Source organism: Silurus meridionalis, chromosome 17 (assembly GCF_014805685.1).
Source record: "Silurus meridionalis isolate SWU-2019-XX chromosome 17, ASM1480568v1, whole genome shotgun sequence".
Taxonomy (NCBI): domain Eukaryota; kingdom Metazoa; phylum Chordata; class Actinopteri; order Siluriformes; family Siluridae; genus Silurus; species Silurus meridionalis.
Window position 1 is genome coordinate 9,683,593 of NC_060900.1, and position 21,510 is coordinate 9,705,102.

The following is a 21,510-nucleotide window of genomic DNA, read 5'->3' on the forward strand; positions in this document are numbered from 1 at the left end:
TAAATGTTTCATTGCTCTTTTTGTTCTGTGTACTAGTATGGATGGGAAGTAATTTTCCAAGATTTAAATATGTGAAAGCAAGAGAGAGAGGGAGAGAGAGAGAGAGAGAGAGAGAGGAGAGAGATGGAGAGAAAGAGAAAAAGAGAAAGAGAGAGAGAGTGAGAGAGAGAGAGAGAGAGAGAGAGAGAGAGAGAGAGAGAGAGAAATCAGCTAACCTTCTGATGCTGCCCACATTATTAACAGCATTTCATAATGTGACAAAATGTCTGTCACTTCCAATTATTATCTAATGTGTCAATCACAACTATACTAATTAAACAAATACAAATAAACTACATCTCTGCATACTGTGCTGTAATACAAATCTGTATTTTTCACTCAAAAACACACACACAATGTTAATCTTAGACTTACTTTCAAAGTTTCTCCATCTGCATACAGCACGTACACAGTCACCTCGATATTCTTTTGCACACTCTTCCCTCCTCTCTCAAAGTCGCCACGCTCAAGGGTCAGATATATATCATTTCGGCTGTCCCCTGCCGATCACAGAGACACACAGACAAACACATTTAGTCATTAAGTTATATAACATATAGTTATTAGTTACATAAATTTGTTAATATTAATTACATATAGTTAGTCACTATAATATGAACAAAAATAAACCACTACTACTAATAATATTAGGGGGCCAAGCACCAGAAGTACATTCCATTATTTTACATTTTCTAATTTTCTATATTTTATTTATGCCCAATTTGCCCCAAAAAAACTGTACTGAAGCATACATATTAATATAAATTTTTTTTTTTTAATATATATAATTTCTCAAAATAACATTTTATAGTAAATGATTGAAATTAATGTAACAATTTAATTTATTTTTTAAAAAGAAGATTGTTATTGGATGTATTTGGTCAGTAAATTTTAACGACAACATATATTACTCCAACCTGGCAGAATGACATCAGGAAATCCAAGTTTACGTGTAATAGTCACAGCCCCGTTAAAAAGTGTCTGATTTTCTCTCCGCAAAGCATCCAGATCACCACGGAACAACTGCAAAGATACTATTAGACCTACCAAAAAAAAAAAAAAACCCACAATTACACAAATACACAAAGTGAAAAAAAAGTTTTACTGAAATTTGCTTGGGGACAGTACATCTTCAGCAAATGGCATCTGCCATCAGTATCTCTCTCAAATTACCATAATTGGTGCTTGGGGCTGAATATTTTGTGCTGGACTTTCTGATGATGTTCTCATGGATCTGATACCACTCACTTTCATTGTTACATCTTAAAAAAACAAAAACAAAAAAAACAGAAATATTCAATATATGATGACAAGTTGTACATTAGCACATATATCCACTTGCAAAAACTTGCACAAACGTACGTGTAAATTTTTAGAACAAAGTCTTTTTCCTCTTTTGGGTCTGTGATGGAGCTGAAGACATCACTCATGGCCAGAACAGCACAGCCATATGGTCTTCTATACTGCACATGTGGTGGGCCCTTCTTTGAGTCATTTAGTAACATACGACCTTCACACACAGAACAGATCAATGCCTATGAAACATTTAAAACTAACACATCAAAAGCAGAGATTCTTGACAATAAGTCAATATTTGGAACAACACAATGGTTCTTGATTTTGGCTCTGTACTCCAGGCCACTTTCTTTTTTATCAGTATGATTCAAATGCTTACATATTAATACCAGGAGGGATAATAGACCTTTTTACACACAGTTTGGAGTCACTGTCTGCTGAGTTGTGTCTTAGCCAGCTGTAGGCTTGTACATCATTATTTTGTGCACAGGAGAGCTGATGGCATGTATAAAGGTATAAAACAAACAAATGCCAATTCCAGGAAACCAGGCTATCATAACTCTCCTAAAAAATAAACAGAAGAAACTCTAATTGGTTCTATTACAAATAATCAACTATTAACCATTAAAACTATTACCAAATGTTTTCATTATGTGAAACTTAATGATGTCCCCGGTCGGGCAACCAACCCCAGCCACTCTTAGTGCCGGTCCCAAACCCGGATAAATGGGGAGGGTTGCGTTAGGAAGGGCATCCAGCGTAAAAACATGTGCCAATTTAAACATGCGGATGATCCTCTGTGGCGACCCCTGATGGGAGAAGCCGAAAGAATGATGTCCTAATGGTACCAATTGGTGTCTAGTAGATTACGTGATCCACATGGTGTTCCATTGGTTCTTAATGGTATACGCTATACATGGCACCAATTGAAAGTAACAAATTACTAGAAAGACCCATGGGACCGCTGTAATTTCCATTAAAACCAAATAAACTGATTATAAATTCTATGAGGGTGTTTAGGTTTTTCCCCCAGCAGTGAATCAATTACACTCTATGGCCCTAAATCAACAAATTTTACTTTTCATAGTTCATGTAATGCATTACATTTTGAGCAATCTGAGAAATGATTGCACTGCATTTAAATATTTCAAATAAACATTGTCCATAATTATAGAAAGCATAGTACATACACTTGTATAAGAAATTACAATAACATTTCAATCATGTTAGCATGTTACTGAGCACCTCATGCATAAATATAGGTAATCATTTCAATATCAATTTGCAGACTATTATTCGCAATTTAATCAGAATACTCACAAAATATTTTATAAGCTTATTACCCAGAATGTTATTTCGCAACTTTTGAGGTTATTATAAAGTTTCATATTATAAGCAAAAAACAGATGTCAGACTAGTAGGTGGAAGTTTTAGTCCAAGAAAGTGAAGTTGATTTATAATTTTTGCTTAAATTAATGCTGGTTTCGATGTTTTTAAGACAGTTATATAAATCAGATCGGTTCACACAGTATATTTCAAGGGATCAAAGCTGATGGCTGAAATGATCAGTAACTCATGCTACACCACAGTATAACAGAGTAGTCAATGAGCTCCTTTCAAAAAATGGATAGATGAAGGACAGTATCCATAATAGTATCATAGATGTGTTAAAGTATATTGTGAAGATTATTCATGAAAAATGAAAAACAAATTACACATTACACTCGTAACCTCAATAGTTTGCGATTTTTCATTTGGAACCTAACTTGCGAAAAATCTGATAGTTTGCGAGAAGCCACAAATGGTTCGAAGGTTCGGAGTAACATTTCAAAACAGTTTGTTCTAATAAATAACATAAAAATGTTTGAAAAACTTTTGTATTGTATTATTTATTTAAAGTAGTAAATAAAAAATATGTATGACAAGTAATTCACAATTTTTGTTGAGTTTACAGTAAAGTACATGTACAATTCCTCTTGAAAAAAGGAACCATCAAAAGGAGAGAGTCAAAACCTCACGATTTTTTTTTTTTTTACTTGCGAGGGGTCATAGAACGGAAGCCCCATGAGCCTCAAGGTAATATATTTTACCCAGAGACCACAATTTTTCTCCATTGGATATCTTTGGCATTGTCAAGATTCTTGCAACAATTAACTATTGTGCTATCATTATGTCATTAGTATACTTTAGTACTGCGGTGATACTGAAAAGCTTTATGTCAAGAAACCAAGAAGGAAGCTATATGACTATAATATTGCTTATTTATATGGAAAACATTTCGACCAGGGAAAAAAATGGTTTTGGCCCATGCCCAGAAACATGGGCTAGGGCTGAGATTGGTATATATTTTAGTATATAAATACTGCAGCATAATGATGAAAGCAAAATGCATCTCATTCCCTTCTGGGAATTACATTCACTTAAGATAAATGTCAGAATTAGCCTGCTAATTGTTTTAATGAGTGATGAAATGATAAAAGAGAAATGCAGCAATTTTGTTTTCCTATGTGTAAAGTATGTCACTAATAAAAAGCAATACCTTTTGGGTATTGTACTGTATGTTATTGTAATGTACTGTGCTGTTGAAATACAATGGAACTGCATGGGTTGCTTTTAAAGCAGATTACAATCACTTCTGACACACATTCACCATTTAATTACAAAAAAAAATCCCTTGCTGGTTAAAGATATTAAGCAATGAAACAGCAATAGAAATGAATGTCTTGTTTTTCAGTGTGATGTTCTGCATTTTACTTATGCAAAAATATTTAAATACATGTTCTTTTTTGTAATTTTTTTACTGGTCAGATTACAATTTGTTCCATTCCAATTTCTTCTTCATATAGTAGAAGCACTTTTCTCGTGTAACAATTAAGAATTTATTCATGATTTAGTGCTAGATTACTGCTAGAGCTGAAGGTTCTCGGTATATATCCAAATGTATTATTTGTTTTCTTTTCATAGTATTTATAAAATATACATACTTTCACAGCATATGGCAGACATCCTTATATACTGTGACTATTATTTAAGTGTTTGTAAACTTGATGGTACTAGGATTTAAACATTTATTTTTTTTAAGTCCATCACGGTAACCACCAAACTACCACTAGGTATCTGATATACAGTTTAAGATGGAATCAGCAAAAGAAGGCATCACTTAAACCTACAGCTGATATTTATGCTTCATTAGATTAGCTCCTGTGCTAAATTAGAATCTAAAACAATTTTCGTTCTCTTTATTTTGAACACAAGCGATTTCCCATTATTTTTTTTCTAGGAAATATCATCTAGCATGGGACAAAATGTTGACTTTAAGCAATCAGTTATAAATAGTTGTGATGCATCTTGCTCAGCTAATTGAACAAGAGTAATGTATATGACTGTATCCAGGGGGACTTACCTTATTTAAATCTATATACATTAAATCCCAAATTACTATTATTTTTATTAGTAATAACTGTTTAGAATTTAATGATATTTTGTATAATAGGGTATTTAACATTTAGATAACAGTTCATAGATTATTTGGATGTAGATTTGCTAAAACATAAACAAGATAGTAGGCCAGAAATGGTTAACTGTTTTCTTTGTATGCCTTAGCTACTAATAGTGGCTGCACAGCAAATGCCCTCATTAACACCTTCCATTGTGGCTTGTGAAAAGAGGTGCAGACAGAGCTCTCATGATGTCTTCCTGTCCCTGAAACTCTTCTAGCCGGGCAATTGCTTCATGCATGACAGAGAATGAAAAAAAAAACCACTGCCACATAAGGATCAGCATGTAAGGTTGTTTCTTTACTGTGTGGGCTCAAGCTTACCAGGAAGACCACATTCACATTCTTTAGTGAATAATTTTACTCCTGACATATTCCATGGACATGTAGAGAACCTATAATAGGACACTAATTAGGCTGTTGATTTGTGATATGGTTTGGGAACAGTGAAAGGCTGAATTTATCTTTATCTGGTCTGAGACCATTATATATCCACAAGACCCTGCAAGCTGCCATTAAGCTTCACTGCCCTACACTAGATGCAAAACACTGAAACTGGATATAACAAAACCATGAGATCACCTCTGGCAGTAGGATGATCATGTATTTTTAATTTTGGTTTTAATAAAGTTAAGTTTCGCAGCTTTAAAATACCATCTGCGTTTTAAGCAGTCGAATCAAAACTTCTCCAAGCCTCTTATGATGAATGTGCCCCTTTAAATACGTGAAACAATAAGCTAGTGTAGTGCAATGCATATAATATGGTCATACATGTCTTTTGTACCAGGACATTTCACAGGCTCAATAATATGCAGGCTGTAAAAGGAAACCCTGTTAAGTGTCATCCCTCATCTAAAAAAAATTGGGATAAATTAAAACTATATTTTAATAAAGCAAGACATCAAAGTGTGATGTATTTTAAAACAACACTAATTAGCCTGTCAGTGCATACAAATACTATATATCCTGTTCATAGATTTATTTAATAATGCAATGTAATATATGGCCAAAAGTATGTAGCCCCCATACGTCTTTGTTGAACATTCCAAATTTATTTTAATTTTACTATTATAATAACCTCCCCTCCCCTGGAAAGACGTTTAACTAAATTTGGAGAGTGGCTGCAGAGACTTGCTTGTTCAGCCACACAAATATTAGTGAGATAATGCACTGATGTTTGGCAAAAAAGATCTGATCACAGTCAGCATTTTATTCCAGTAGGCTTGAGGTTATGGCTCAGTTCAGGCCACTTCTTCCACATCAAACTTGGTCAACCATGCTAGAACAGGTTATCTCCAGTAAAGGGAAATCTTAAAGTACAGCATACAAAGACATTTTATACAATTGTGTGTTTCCATCCTCCAAACACATCTGGGATGACTGTCAGGTTTTGACATATTTTGGGCTACAAGGTATTTCCTCAAAATCTGAGTGAACACAAACAAAAAATTTCATAAACTATATTCAGTAATAAAGTGCCCTGTTTGGCCACTAACCTAATCTGCTCTAACCCCAAGTTAGGATGTTTAAGAATGTCACAGTTTATATGACAATAGCTTCTTCTTCTAATCTTCAAATACTTAAACTCCAAAGCCTCAATTTATCCTGCATAGGCCTCACAGACTGTCTGGAATCATAATGCAACACTCAGATTTCTTGTGCTTGCTGTCTTTCCTATGTCTAGATTTCTACAGTAGACAGCTGATACTCTCTTTTATTTAGTTTAATTGTTAGTTTTCCATAAATCAGATAATCCCAGGCATGCAATATATTAGAAGTTACCATAAGTTTTATACAGCATCCTCTTTCCATGTTTAGCTCCTCAGACAAGTAAGAAGCATTTCTCTGGATTCATGTCCCATTGCTATACCTGGTGAGGAACCTCTGGCTCTCCTGGTCTCATGTAGGAGAAAAAAAGTATAAATCTTTTGTTTTTAAACTTTACCCTGCATGCATACCTTCCTTCTGCACTAAATACTCTCTATGTACATGTAAGTCATATGTAAATATAATAAATGATAAATAGCATTTGAATCATAGTGACCGTTTCTGTTAGCTAAAAAAACATGTGCTGGAGTACAAAGCCAAAAAAAAAAAAAAAGATCTATGCAATAGTCAGTATACATATAGACTAGAGCAGGGGTCACCAACCTTTTTAAAACTGAGAGCTACTTTTTGGGTACCGATTAATGTGAAGGGCTACCAAATCGATACACACTTCTGAAATAACAAATTTGCTCAATTTACCTTTAATTATATGTTATTATTAATAATTAATTATATTAATCTATATCTAGTCATCTATATTTATAATATATTTTTATAATTTATAACATTGTCATTTTTAAATTCACACCAATGCAAGTGTGATTTTGTCAGGGAACCACCAGACACACCTCCCTCCAAGGCTCTAACTCTCACTCAGCCTCTCCCTGTTCTAATCACCTACACCTGTTCCCCATTACCTTTCCCCTTTATAAGGTCCTGATTCCACCTCACTCACTGTTGGATCTACTCGTTGCCATGAGAGATCTACCGGACTTCCTACCACTAGTGGTCCCCGTACTTCCATGCTCCTGGCTCCACTTCGGATCAAGCGCTCAAGATAAGTTTGCCTTTAAATTACGTTTTGCATTACGGATTCTACACGTATTACAGTTTATATCCGCTAAACGGTTTATACCCGCTCTCCAGTTCGTACTTCTCCTCAAGCCTCTGCCTTGTATATGTTTAGACTAAATAAAGACAAGGTGTTTAACCATATTCCAGTTTCCGACTCTTGGTCTTGGACCCGTGAAAGATACGCAACAAAAGAATAGCAACAAAATCAATTAGATGTAGCTCACTGGTAAGTGGCGCTATGGTGAGCTATTTTTTAGAAACCATGTTGGTGACCCCTGGACTAGAGATTAAACTAAAATATCTGGGATGAAATTAAATATTCTGTTTGCCAAAAGCTTACCATTTCTAATGACGTGTGCAACAATATAAAGCTCTTTTTTGAGATCCTTTGTGCTCAAGTCCTAGAAGGAAAATATGTATTTTTTTTATGTAACAGACATGACAGTACAAACATTTGTTTCTGGAAAATAATCTATGCATGTTGTACATACATTCAAACACTGGTTATGAAATGCCTGCTTACCATAAAAAGTGTACAGAGTCTATCAGCTTTTTCAGGATTCTGAGGCCCTCCATTTTTGTTCAGCTTCACTAAAAACTTTTCGCTGAAAAAATAAAATCACACACACACACACACACACACACACACACACACACACACACACACACACACACACACACACACACACATATACATATATATATATATATTCTTTCGACTTCTCCCATTAGGGTACGGCACAGAGGATACCTGCATGTCTCCCTCATCACATCCATAAACCTCCTCCTTGGCCTTCCTCTTTTCCTCCTGCCTGGTGGCTCCAACCTCAGCATTCTTCTACCAAAATATACCCCATGTCCCTCCTCTGCACATGTCCAAACCATCTCAATCTCGCCTCCCTCACCTTGTCTCCAAAACGTCCTACATGCGCTGTTCCTCTAAACCCGTTTCTAATCCTGTCCATCGTTGTCACTCCAAATGAAAATCTCAGCATTTTCAACTCTGCTACCTCCAGCTCCACCTCCTGTCTTTTAGTCAATGCCACTGTCTCTAAACCATACAATAGCAGGTCTCACTACAGTCCTATACACTTTCCCTTTCACTCTGACAGATACCCTTCTATCACAAATCACTCGTGCCACTCTTCTCCACCCACTCCACCCTGCCTGCACTCTTTTCTTCACTTCTTTAACACACTCTCCATTACTTAGCACTGTTGACCCCATGTACCTTAACTCCTCCACCTTCTCCACCTCTTCTCCCTGCAACCGCACCACTCCACTGCCCTCCCTCTCATTCACACACGTACTCTGTCTTACTCCTACTGACTTTCATTCCCCTTCTCTCTAGCGCATACCTCCACCTCTCCAGGCTCTTCTCAAACTGCTCCCTACTCTCACCACAAATCACATCATCCGCAAACATCATAGTCCACGGAGACTCCTGTTTGACCTCGTCCACCAACCTGTCAATCTCCACTGCAGACAGGAAAGGGCTCAGAGCCGATCCTTGATGCAATCCAACCTCCACCTGTCATTCTTACTGCACACTTCACTGCTGTTCCATTGTCTTCATATATGTCCTGCACCACCCTCACATACATCTCTGACACACCTGACTTACTCATACAATGCCACAACTCCTTTCTTGGCACCCTTTTGTATGCTTTCCCTAAATCCATAAACACCATGCATTCTCAAAGCGAATATTGCGTCCGTAGTGCTCTTTCTCGCCATGAAACCATACTGTTGCTCACAAATGGTCACAAATGGTCTTCTCTCAGCCTGGCTTCCACTACTCTTTCCCATACCTTCATGGTGTGACTGATCAATTTTATTCCCCTGAAGTTACTGCTGGTCTGCATTCCTGCACTTCCTCATTACACCACGTCTCTTTGTCTTCCTTTCTACTTCCAGATGTCACACCAAGTACCTTTCTAGCTGTCTTTCTTATCACTTCTGCAAGAGTTGCCCAATCATCCAGCACATCTTCACCACCACCGAGCCCCTGTCTGACCTCTTCCCTGAATCTCACACTACAGTCTTCCTCCTTTAGTTTCCACCATCATATTCTTCTTTCAGTCTTCACTCTCCTCTTCTTCTTCACCTCCAAAACCATCCGATGCTGTCTAGCTACACTGTCCCCTGCCAACACCTTACAGTCTCCAATCTCCTTCAGGTTGCATCTCCTTCATAGAACATAATCCACCTGTGTGCACCTTCCTCCACTTTTATATGCTCCTCCTTCTTCTTAAAATACGTATTCACCACTGCCATATATACAGTACAGACCAAAAGTTTGGACACACCTTCTCATTCAAAGAGTTCACCTTTATTTTCATGACTATGAAAATTGTAGAGTCACACTAAAGGCATCAAGGGCTATTTGACCAAGAAGAGAGTGATGGGGTGCTGCGCCAGATGATCTGGCCTCCACAGTCACCGGACCTGAACCCAATCGAGATGGTTTAGGGGTGAGCTGGACCGCAGAGTGAAGGCAAAAGGGCCAACAAGTGCCAAGCATCTCTCAGGGAACTCCTTCAAGACTGTTGGAAGACCATTTCAGGTGACTACCTCTTGAAGCTCATCAAGAGAATGCCAAGAGTGTGCAAAGCAATAATCAAAGCAAAAGGTGGCTACTTTGAAGAACCTAGAATATGACATTTTTCAGTTGTTTCACACTTTTTTGTTATGTATATAATTCCATATATAATTCCACATGTGTTAATTCATAGTTTTGATGCCTTCAGTGTGAATCTACAATTTTCATAGTCATGAAAATAAAGAAAACTCTTTGAATGAGAAGGTGTGTCCAAACTTTTGGTCTGTACTGTGTGTGTGTGTGTGTGTGTGTGTGTGTGTGTGTGTGTGTGTGTGTGTGTGTGTGTGTGTGTGTGTATATATATATATATATATATATATATATATATATATATATATATATATATATATATATATATATATATATTAGTTTTAATATGAATCCCAGAATCCACAAAAGTTGTAAAAGGTTTATGAATAGTCTGATGGCTAATTGTTTAGAAATCTATGATGGCTATCAGTGGTAAATTATTATTGTGTTATTTGGGGGAACAGGACCTAAACAGATTTTCCTAGATAAACCAATAAATTCGAATAAGTTTACTGAGAATGTTGGGCTCGCAAATGATATTTTTACATGGCATACCAAAATATTAGCTTAGATTGTCATTTGTTTAGTGTTAAGACTATAGACTAGCTTAGATTGGCAAGCTTGCACAATGCAAAAACAGAAGCACAGTATTTTAGATTCATCTGTCCAGAACACTTTCTACAGGTTACAGCTATTCCCCTTTTATTTTTCCTGCAGGTTTAATTTTATTATAGCTAATTATTGATATAGATAGAAATAATTTGCTCCAAATACACTACAGACATACGGCCATATCACCCATATCAGCCAATGCATATAACTTGATCATAACCACACATTTTACATAAGCATTTGCTCCTGTTTAAGATGATGTTTATTCATTTTTGTCATATCTTGTATTGCACTCACTTGCTGTATCCCAATTTGCATTTTTTTCCCAAAAAGGTACACACCTTTAAGGTTCTGGGACATTTATTATTTTCCCACATCTTATTTACACCTCTCAGAAATGAATCCCATCATAGAACTCCTACGTCACGCATCGTTATGAACAATATTAGCTAAAACAAGTGTTTAAGGATTGAGAGTATAAAAATCTATCAGAAGTAGCAGACAATTCAGGTACCTTTAGGATACTCAGTTCAGCATTGTAAGATTTGGGACACACACATTCTAAACTCAGACATTATTTAGGACAAATAATTGGGACGCAGCAAATGTCTAGCTTTTGTTGTCAGTTGCTTCTCCATTTTTTTTTCATGGCCTTAATATCTCATATGTTCTCACTTATAATAAACTAAATAACTAATTATTTTGCCACTGTATACTACCCTGCATTTTAAATGCCTAGTTGTTGTGCTTTTTGTGATTTATTTTCTAAATAATAATATGCAGGACAAACATTTTATTTAGCATTAATTAAATTATTTTCCATACTGCTTGTCATTTACATTTTATTGGACAAGAGTATGTATGTATTACATTATTATTTATGCACACACTAAACTTGATTCATAGTCCATCAGTCAGTTGTAACTATTTCCTCTGAGTCATTCAGCTGAGCAATGGCCTAAAATCAATATTTTATTCCCTGCAAACAAAGTGGAGCTACTGTTCTGAATGTTCTGTCGCATTCTCAAACCATAATATAAACGAGCTCTATATTTATGATGGAACAGTAATTTTAATGCAGACTGAAGCTTCTTCAAAAATATTTACAATTACATTATAATGAAGGCATCTAAAATTTGGATCCCATAATGTTTCTTGTTTGGCTTCCAGTGTTCGCTGCACTTGTACACGAATCTAACCTGATAAATTTGTTTTCACGGGCATCGTAGAGACTGAAAAACACCTCTACGTCTTCATTGATGCTGTTATATGTGAAGTTTTTGAGGTTAAGAAAGAGATGGTGAGCAATTGGTATCCGGTAGCCATCTCCATGACGCTGGCCCTGAAAAAAGAAAAAAAACAAATGCAGATTTTCTGTGTATATTTGTTTTAAAATGTATTATTGCCAAATAGTTGTGTTAAAAGTAGTGTAAAGTGTGAGTTCAAACCTGTGCTGTACTCGATTGACCACAATGTTTGTTGGAGGCATGCTAACGGAAAAAAAAGACAAACAAGACATGTGTATGAATATCTGTGTTTGTACCATGCTCTATCTGAATACTCAATTCTTGTTGGCTGAAGGCAGTTAGTTTAATCACCATTCTAAATGTAAACCATTGCCTCATAAGGTTGTACCACATGTCCATGGAATATGCAAGAAATTCAATTATTCACTAAAGGATGTGAGTGTGTTCTTTCCTGCTAGGCTGAGCACACAGTACTTAAGACAACTCAGCTTGTCTTGTTATAGTTGAATACAGAGTGAAACAGCTGTTGTAAACATTTTCTAATGGCTTTACTAAGCTACATTTTTGTATGTAATCCAAATAATGTGGTGTATATGATCATTTTGATAAGAAATTTGAAATAAAACTGAAAAAAGACACACAAAGTCTCACACATATTCAGTTTTGTTCTGGATCTAGGAACTTTCTTCATCCCCAAAAGGGTTGTGGTCAAATACATAATGGCAGAAATTGATGTAATGTATTCATATTCCAACAAATCCTGTATTATATAAATATGTGTATAAAAATACCTACAGCCGCAAGTCAAATTACAGTACAAAAGTGAAGGTTATTATCACTGTAAAGGAAGGACCGACTCCAAGTTAATGACCATGGTTTTGTAATGCACAAATATAGGTAAACATTCCTTCTTATTCAACATAATTTACCACACATGAACAGGTAAAAACATCTCATTGATGATAAATGGAATGAGGACACATGTGGCATGAAAAAGAGTCCAAATATTTGAATAAATGTGAGATTTTTGGGTGTTTTGAATATTGTTTATGAATAAATAATTGTTGTGTGAATCTGTCTAATCTTTATTACTAGAGGTCTTCTGGCAGACTCATTCATTCAGTGATTTTCCAGAGATTCGAGAATCAACTTGTCCTGGATGATCCCCATATGTTACCAAGCCAAGTGTGAAATGTATGTGGGTCCTGGGTCTGACCCAGGATCGCTTGGTGACATGCCTGGTACAGCTCTAGCAGAAGGTGCCCTGAAGAAATACATTGTGAAGAGATAAATCTACCTTCTCTAGCAGTGGCTATGAGGTTTTCCAATATTAATCCTAGTCTATCACCAAGAATAAGCACAGCTGAGGAACCTCATTTCCACCACCTCTACTCCTTTGTTTGCTTATCGGTTATCACCTATAGTTCGTGACCATAGGTGAGGATAGGAATGTAGAATGACCAGAATCCGAATCTGTTTGTTTCCATGAGTCAATAAAGCGTGTTTTTGCTTATGGCAACATTTTCTTGTAGTTGTTAGATAGTCCACGCTTGTACTGGGAACTAAAATTGTATTTCTTTAAAACCCAATTTCATGCAATAACATCAGTTTTTTCAAAACAATTACTGCATTACAGTGTAGTGTGCTCCAGGCTCAGCATGGTCACTAATCTCAAAATAAAAAATATTTTTTATTGGAAATAGCAACAATAATAACAATAATATTTCTGTGGGTGAACACACACACACACACCAGACAAAGTCACACCTCCATGCAGTTTCACCACCCAGAGCACATTAAGGTGCTGTACATATGGTCTCATTCTAGCACAATCTGTCAGGCAGCTTCGCCAATCACTCACCATCTTGTAGAGGTCAGATACACTGAACTGGTCTGGATCCACCATCTCAAACTCTTTTCTCGGTACTAGGTCTAGACCCAGGTGTCTGTAATAAGGAAAGGGAATTTACACATATAAATAAGGTGGTGGCTTGATTTTTATTGTACAATAAGCTATTTGCAAGACTTTCTAACTCCAGAGAACATTAAAAATATTTTTTTCAGCTCTAAAAATTTATATTGAATCATGAATAAGTATGAAATTAAGCAAATGTAGTAATTTATTTGTTGGTTGGACGATTGGTTCCAAAATAGCAAAAACTACAACTTATGTATGGAGTTTCAATGCTGCCTGTACCATCTGCCTCTGTGTCAATGTGGTTCTATAAAACACAAATTACCCCCATTTATTTGCCAAGACGAAGGCAAAGAAAGAAGGTAGGAGGCAGTGCAGTGTTTCCTGTTGCTAAGCAAAATTGGTCTACAAACATGCACCAGCATGGCTGATAGTTTGAACGACATAGGATACAGTCATAAAGTCTGTAGTTTTGTTTTTAGCTTTAGATGCAGGGAGACAATAAGATGTAGATACTATGACTAATTATATGTGATAATACTGTCCCCTCTAAAAGCATTTGGATGGCAAGGCAAATTCTTTGCTTTTACTATAGAATTAAGACATTCTAATAGTTGATATCAACATTTACTGAAGCTCTTGACCTGTATCTGCCTAATTTACTCATTTTGATACTGTGACCTGATTGGCTGGTTGGATAAAGAAGCAGGTATACAAATGTTTCAAAGAAACAGCGTATTTTCAAAAGGTTGTCATGGTTGAAAATGTGTTTTCATAGTTTATATTAAAAGCATATAAAGAGAGGTGCGTTGAATACCTACACGGTTTTGGAAAAATCATTGGATAATAAAATTGTCTTTGTATAATGTTGGTTTCCAGTATATAATAAAGCTCATGCCCTAACAGCCAGCATGGCTGTCATTTATGGAGGCCACTCTGTGCAGCTTGGGACGGTTTCTCATCAACGCCTTGGGTGGTTCCATGAAATTCCAGAGTAAGAACGGGCACTTTGAAGATGGATTGGACTGTAGTTAATGTCAACAGTCTCCTACACTGACTCAGGACAACTTTTTGCTTTTGATCATCATCACTGTACCCCGCAACATCATATATCTGCTACAAATGGACATTCGGTGCAACCCAGATGAGAATGGGTTCCCTCTTGGGTCTGGTTCCTCTTGAAGTTTCTTCCTCATGCCATTTAGGGGAGTTTTTCCTTGCCACAGTCGACACCGGCTTGCTCATCAGGGACAAACTTACTTATAAAGAACATATTCACTTTTAATTACCACATTATCTGTGTAAAGCTGCTTTGAGACAATGTTCATTGTTAAAAGCGCTATACAAATAAAAATGAATTGAATTGAATTTAATTTATGTTCCACTTGTTTTTGTTCTAATTAAAAAATAATAATTTTGTGGAACTGGATTGTAGGAACTACACATAATTCTTTAGAATAGTGTTCCTGACATATGACTGTTTATACAGTTACACGATCATCAAGATCATAATATCACAGTTTAATACATGGACAGAAAACAACAGAACATATAAGTGAGAGCAGAGAGTTAAAAGAGTTTGCTTGGTAAAGATCTTACTCATTGCCCCAGTCCAGGCGCAGAGTGATGTGGCGCTTGACCTCCCGGCTCTGTTCCTGAGTCATGTGACCCAAGATCAGCTGACGCCGCAGGTCCATCAGCTCGTTCATCACATGCCTCAGTTTCTGGAAGAGCTCTACCCTGTGTTTCTGTTTAATCAAAAGACTCTGATCAGAGGTTAATGTAAAAACACTAGAACTGAATTACTCAGTGCCAAATTCAGAATGCACAACATTAAGGATAAGATGAATGAAACATTTACCAATTAATCTTAATTGTTAGTAAGATACTTTTGAAAAGAATGACTGATTTTCATTTAATTTGGAAACAGCTGACCTAATGACATGATACCATTTGTAAAGTCTTCCTTCATTTTAAAGCTACACACCCTGGAATAAAAAAGGAAAGGGGCACTAAAATGTTGATATCATAGGTGTAACACAAAAAAAGTTGTTACCTATAGACAGTCTTGTGAAAATAAAGATACCCCCTTTTTAAATTCTATGGTTTTACATATCAGAGCATAAAAAATCATGTGGTTCTTAGCAGCTCTTAAAATGAGAAAAAATACAACCTCAGATGAACAAATGACACATGACATATTACACAGTGTCAAAATAAAATAAAACGTGTGATAAACTAAAAACTCCTTTACTGCTTCCAGTAACATCCATGTGCTGCTAATTAAATGCCCTTGTTTAATTTGATCATGAGCACATGTGACCAACTCTTTAAAAGCAAATGCTGCAACTAATCAAACTGGGAAAGGTTATAAGGCAATTTACAAACAATTTAAATCCATTATTTCACAAGTGGAAAACATTGAAGACAGTTGACAATCTTCCCAGGAGTGGACATTAATGTCGGACTGTGCAATATTTGATTACTTAATACTCTTATTAATTGCAATAATCTCAAGAGTTACATCTAAGGCTACAAGCCTCAATTAGCATGGTAAATGTTAAAATTCATGACAGTACAATTAGAAAAAGCTATAACAATTATAGTTTGTTTGGAAGGAAAGGGCTAAAATGCTACAGAATCAAGGTGTTACAATGGGCCACTCAAAGCAAAGTTGTAAAGAAGAGTTAGTAAAAATTCCTCACACAATCACGTGAAAGGAGCTAAAGGGAGTTCTACAAGATGTTGAATTTTAAGATTTACTTAGTTTTCCCATACATGGTTTCTCCACTTTGGCTTAAATTTGTAACAATAAATAATGACAGTGAAATATCTCTTGCGCAGTTCATCTGAGGTTGTATTTATCTAAAACTTAGACCTACTGAGGACAAGATGATTTTTATTATGTCCTGATACATAAATTAAAATAGAATTAAAAAAGGATGTAATTTCGTTTTCACATGACTTTATCTATCTGTTAAGTGATCGAAATATCTATCTATCTATATCTATCTATATATATATGTATCCTGATTTAAACTGGTTGTGAGGTTCATTTTTACCAGTGTCCCATTGGAAATTAAGAAATTAACCCATGACTGCTGGAAAATACTGTAATTTTTGATTCAGAAAAAAAAAAAAAAAAAAAAAACCAAATAGCAGTATCTTCAGATCATAATCTCATGTATATTTCTTTTATGAAGTTCATGATATTTTGCATAGAAATATTGTACAAATTTGTATTTGTATTTGTATTTCTATACTGTATGTTTAGAATATGCTATCTGTTCAACCTGGATAATGTATTCTTTTTTTAGTTACATTCATAGCTGAAATGTATCGTGACATAAACCATAACTCCTATGCATTTCTTTTCTTAGGAATTACCATAAAAAAGAGAGCAAGAGAGACCAGGACAGTGCATTAACCGTGCTTAAAATGCAGTTGCTTTATAACAGCATTGCCCAAGGCCCACTTTCTGCTTAAACTGAGTAGAGAGAAATTACACAATTCACTGTTACCAGGACAACTGTGGTTTCTCCAGACTGAATCCACCCACACTCTCACATACACGCACGTGTGGATACGTGCACGCAATAAAATGTACACATGTGGGATGCAAGACACAAATAACGGACTTCAGAGTAGCCATAGAAATCTGTACCACATAAAGCTGTTTCCACAACACTCCCCATTCCTGCAGCGTGCTGGTGCACTCAGTGATGATGGGATCCTCAAGAGGGACCACCGTCTCACACTGCCTGAAATGCAATGCATACGCATACAGGCTTTTTTAAATCCATGCTAACGTTTTCAGAGTGCTGAGCCATTTGATGTTACTTGAATTCCTGAAGGTCATTCATCATGGAGTTTATTTGCTCTCATATTTTCAGTTGCTGATGATAGCATGCAGTTATAATGAATTCTCAAATCAAACACTTACCCTCTGTTGGTAACTGTAGCTTTTTTTAAGTGCACATAGTTGGCTGGAAAAATGCCCTGATAAGACAAAGAATGGATGTAAAAATATAGTATTCTTAGTAAATCAGCAAGTGTACATTATGTAACATGGAAACAAGTATCTTTAATGATTTACCCGAGAGGTTTACTGTACACCCTCACCCGAGAGAAATTACAGGGCAGATTTCTTCTTCTTCTTTTTCTACTTTTTCTCTGTGCATCTCTCTTTACCTCTCTTTAACATGATCATTTTTTTCATGAGTAAATATGAGCTTATTTAGGCGTCCCATGAGGATGAGGGGGAGTAAGAGTTATGAGAGAGAGAGAGAGAGAGAGAGAGAGAGAGAGAGAGAGAGAGAGAGAGAGAGAGAGAGAGAGAGAAGGAGCCAAAGAAGAGTGGGAGATACAGAGCGGCATAAGTTGGCATGGTGTACGTCAGTCTGTTTATGCACGTTTCATTTGTTTCTATTTAATTGTCACTTATTGTCTTTACTTGTCGACCCCTGAGAGATGCACTTCATCTTGATGGCAAAACACGTCAAACGGTTGCAAAAACATACCAGGAGTTTATAGTTTTAATAAGAACTTGTGTGTTTGGTAATTTGTCTAAAATGTCACAATAAGAAAATTTTTCACAAACACATTCCTTTGTACCATATTCTATCAAATCAGGCCCCTTTTCTAGCTGACAAATATGATTTATGTTTACAGTCAACTAGGAGTAATAGTTGCTCTGACAAACTTGAATGTGATAATTAACTATGAAATCAGTCAAGTGAGTTTGCTAACAAAGCATTTAACAAACTTTAACAAAAGCACATAGCTCAGCAAATATCTACATCAAGAAACAAGCTAGCTAACATTGTATTTATGGGTCATGTTCTTACACAGGAATTGTATATGATTGACACATTAACATCTTGACTGTGCGCAAATACCCAAAGTCTGTAAACATTAATAGACTTTTTTGCCTTAAATTACTCTAGTATAAACAGTAGATACTGCATGCTTAAATGCTTGGTCATTGTAGGCGATGTCATCATTTAGCATTATTTATTCTCACACAGCCATGGTTCCAAAGTTGAACCATTTGAACATGTTCGTTTAGTTCATTTGTCTTTTAGTGCTAATCTATAATAATAAGTAATATTGAATGTCAAACCCATTCTGGACAGATTCTTTAGTCAGATTACAAAAGCGGTACCAGGTTGCTAGGCTACTTGGGTCTTTTTGCAAGCAAGTTGTATGCACATCTTTTTTTTTTTTTTTTTACAATCACCAAAGGGGTTGGTTAGGATTCAGTATGGAAAGCTTTCCTTACATGGACATTTCCTTACAAATTTCCTTACAAATCCTGTCAAATAATTTGTTATTCTTTAACCTTAAATCAGAATAAAGCAATCTCACCTTAACTGTTGGTCTTTTGGTAGAAAATCCTCTGTACCAGCCTAAAAAAAAACTCAAACTTAAAAAACTTTAACTCATACTCATAAAAATCTATTGATGAATAGATTGACTGTAGGTTTACCATCACATTTCTCCAGGATTTGGACAGTTTCTCCAAGCTCCAGCACCAGGGAATGACTGACCGAACTTCGAAAACTGCCTATCACTGAGACATAGAGGAATAGACAACAATCAATACCAGCTCTCTCCAGAGCACAGTGGATAAGCATTATTTGAGAAAAGACTGACAAGAAAAAAACAACACTGATACTAAATGTTGAAATTAACAATTCAAGGTTTTATTACTAGGACATAAAGCTTGAGATAAATGACAGTGTAGACAGATATTCTAACAAAAAAAAATATACAAATATTTTTGTTGAGGTCACTTTATAGGTCCTTGCATACGTTTTCATGAATCTAACCTTTAACACATTTTTGTAGTGTACAATCTGGAATTTAAATAAATATAATTAGAATTAATAATATAATAATATGTAATACCAAATAATATAATACCAGATCAGAAGGCAAATTAATTTATTTAGCTACATTCATTTTGAACTAATAATATGAAAGTCAGTAGATGTAAGACAGTACATGATTGTGAATGAGAGAGAGGGCAGTGGAGTGGTGTGGTTGCAGGGAAAAGAGGTGGAGAAGGTGGAGGAGTTCAGGTACCTGGGGTCAACAGTGCAAAGTAATAGAGAGTGTGTTAGAAAAGTTAAGAAAAGATTACAGGCAGGGTGGAGTGGGTGGAGATGAGTGGCAGGAGTGATTTGTGATAGAAGGGTATTTGCAAGAGTGAAAGGGAAAGTTTATAGGACTGTGGTGAGACCTGCGATGTTGTATGGATTAAAGATAGTGGCATTGACTAAAAGACAGCAGGTGGAGCTGGAGGTAGCAGAGATGAAGAGGTTGAAATTTTCATTGGGAGTAATGGAATTTATTAGAGGGACAGCGAATGTAGGACGTTTCGGGGACAAATTAAGAGAGATGGTTTGGACATGTGCAGAGGAGGGACACGGGGAATAAATCGGGGGGAGAATGCTGAGGATGGAGCCACCAGGCAGGAGGAAAAGAGAAACACCAAAGAGGTTTATGGATGTGGAAAGGGAAGACATGCAGGTAGTCAGTTTAAAAGAGGCAGATGTAGAGGACAGAATAGTATGGAGACGGATGATCTGCTGTGGATTCCCTGAAAGAAAAAGAAGATTTAGAAATAAATAATTCTAAAGCCATCTGCTCTTCTGGTGCAAACAGGTGAAATCATGAAAACCATATAATTAGTTAGTGATAATTAGTTACAATTACAGAACAACAAACACCATTGTAAAGTCCTAGAAGCTATAAAAAAAAGTGCAGTTCTGTATAAATATCAGCATTTGGTGTATGTATTTGTGTGTGTGTGTGTGTGTGTGTGTTTATATATATATATATATATATATATATATATATATATATATATATATATATATATATATATATATATGAAGTAAGGAATTAAGTAAATACTAAGAAATTATGTAATTCATGTAAATATTTCATGTAAGTTTGTAAGTTGCTGGAAATAATGTTTAAACTGAAAACAAATGCCAATAGAACATATTAACTAATTCTCTCAGACTCTTAAAACTCACGGTATGTACATATATACTGTATATATCAGTTCTGTATTTGATTCTGTTTGGCTGGAAAGTGTGCAATCAACCGTTGAATGCAGAGGTAATTCCAGTCAGTTTAATCATCATTTTATATTAATGCACAATTGTTACTATAGTAACATACTGTTACAGTTGCATGCATTCAGTTTAATGCAGGTCATTCACTCTCTCTCTCTCTCTCTCTCTCTCTCTCTCTCTCTCTCTCTCTGTGTTTCTCTCTTATAACTATTTGTTACATTTTATTTAACATAGATGTAATTGAATCACAATACTATATCGGTCAGAATTCTTAATTTAACACATGTTTTCATACTACAATATATGAAAATGTGCATTATATAAAATATAAAATATAATATAATATAATACAGCATTTATACACATTATAAATGCAATGCTATAAAATATAAATGCTATAAAATATGTAATATATTATATAAAAGTGTTATATACAGGAGCAACCTCTTTGAATTTGTTATATGTGAAAGGGTGCAAACAAAATAAATTACAGTTTAATTTATTTATAATGATGTAAAGACCACGCAAGTCAATATAACAAATAAAAATGCTAAATTAGTATT

General features: G+C 35.6%; 1 protein-coding gene across 1 annotated transcript in view; it reads right to left on the reverse strand.

The window, feature by feature from the left end:
* LOC124399392 (dedicator of cytokinesis protein 3-like) overlaps positions 1–21,510 on the reverse strand; it is an 81,372-nt gene that overhangs the window by 47,044 nt on the left and 12,818 nt on the right. Inside the window, exons 2-15 of the mRNA XM_046870249.1 lie at positions 19,348–19,431; positions 19,227–19,267; positions 17,803–17,858; positions 17,524–17,620; positions 15,459–15,607; positions 13,806–13,890; positions 12,146–12,187; positions 11,897–12,039; positions 7,977–8,058; positions 7,794–7,854; positions 1,402–1,549; positions 1,213–1,301; positions 957–1,082; positions 415–539 (exon numbers count right to left, since the gene is read on the reverse strand). Of these exons, the coding sequence (XP_046726205.1) occupies positions 415–539; positions 957–1,082; positions 1,213–1,301; positions 1,402–1,549; positions 7,794–7,854; positions 7,977–8,058; positions 11,897–12,039; positions 12,146–12,187; positions 13,806–13,890; positions 15,459–15,607; positions 17,524–17,620; positions 17,803–17,858; positions 19,227–19,267; positions 19,348–19,431 (1,328 nt within the window). The remainder of the gene's footprint in view (positions 1–414; positions 540–956; positions 1,083–1,212; positions 1,302–1,401; positions 1,550–7,793; positions 7,855–7,976; positions 8,059–11,896; positions 12,040–12,145; positions 12,188–13,805; positions 13,891–15,458; positions 15,608–17,523; positions 17,621–17,802; positions 17,859–19,226; positions 19,268–19,347; positions 19,432–21,510) is intronic.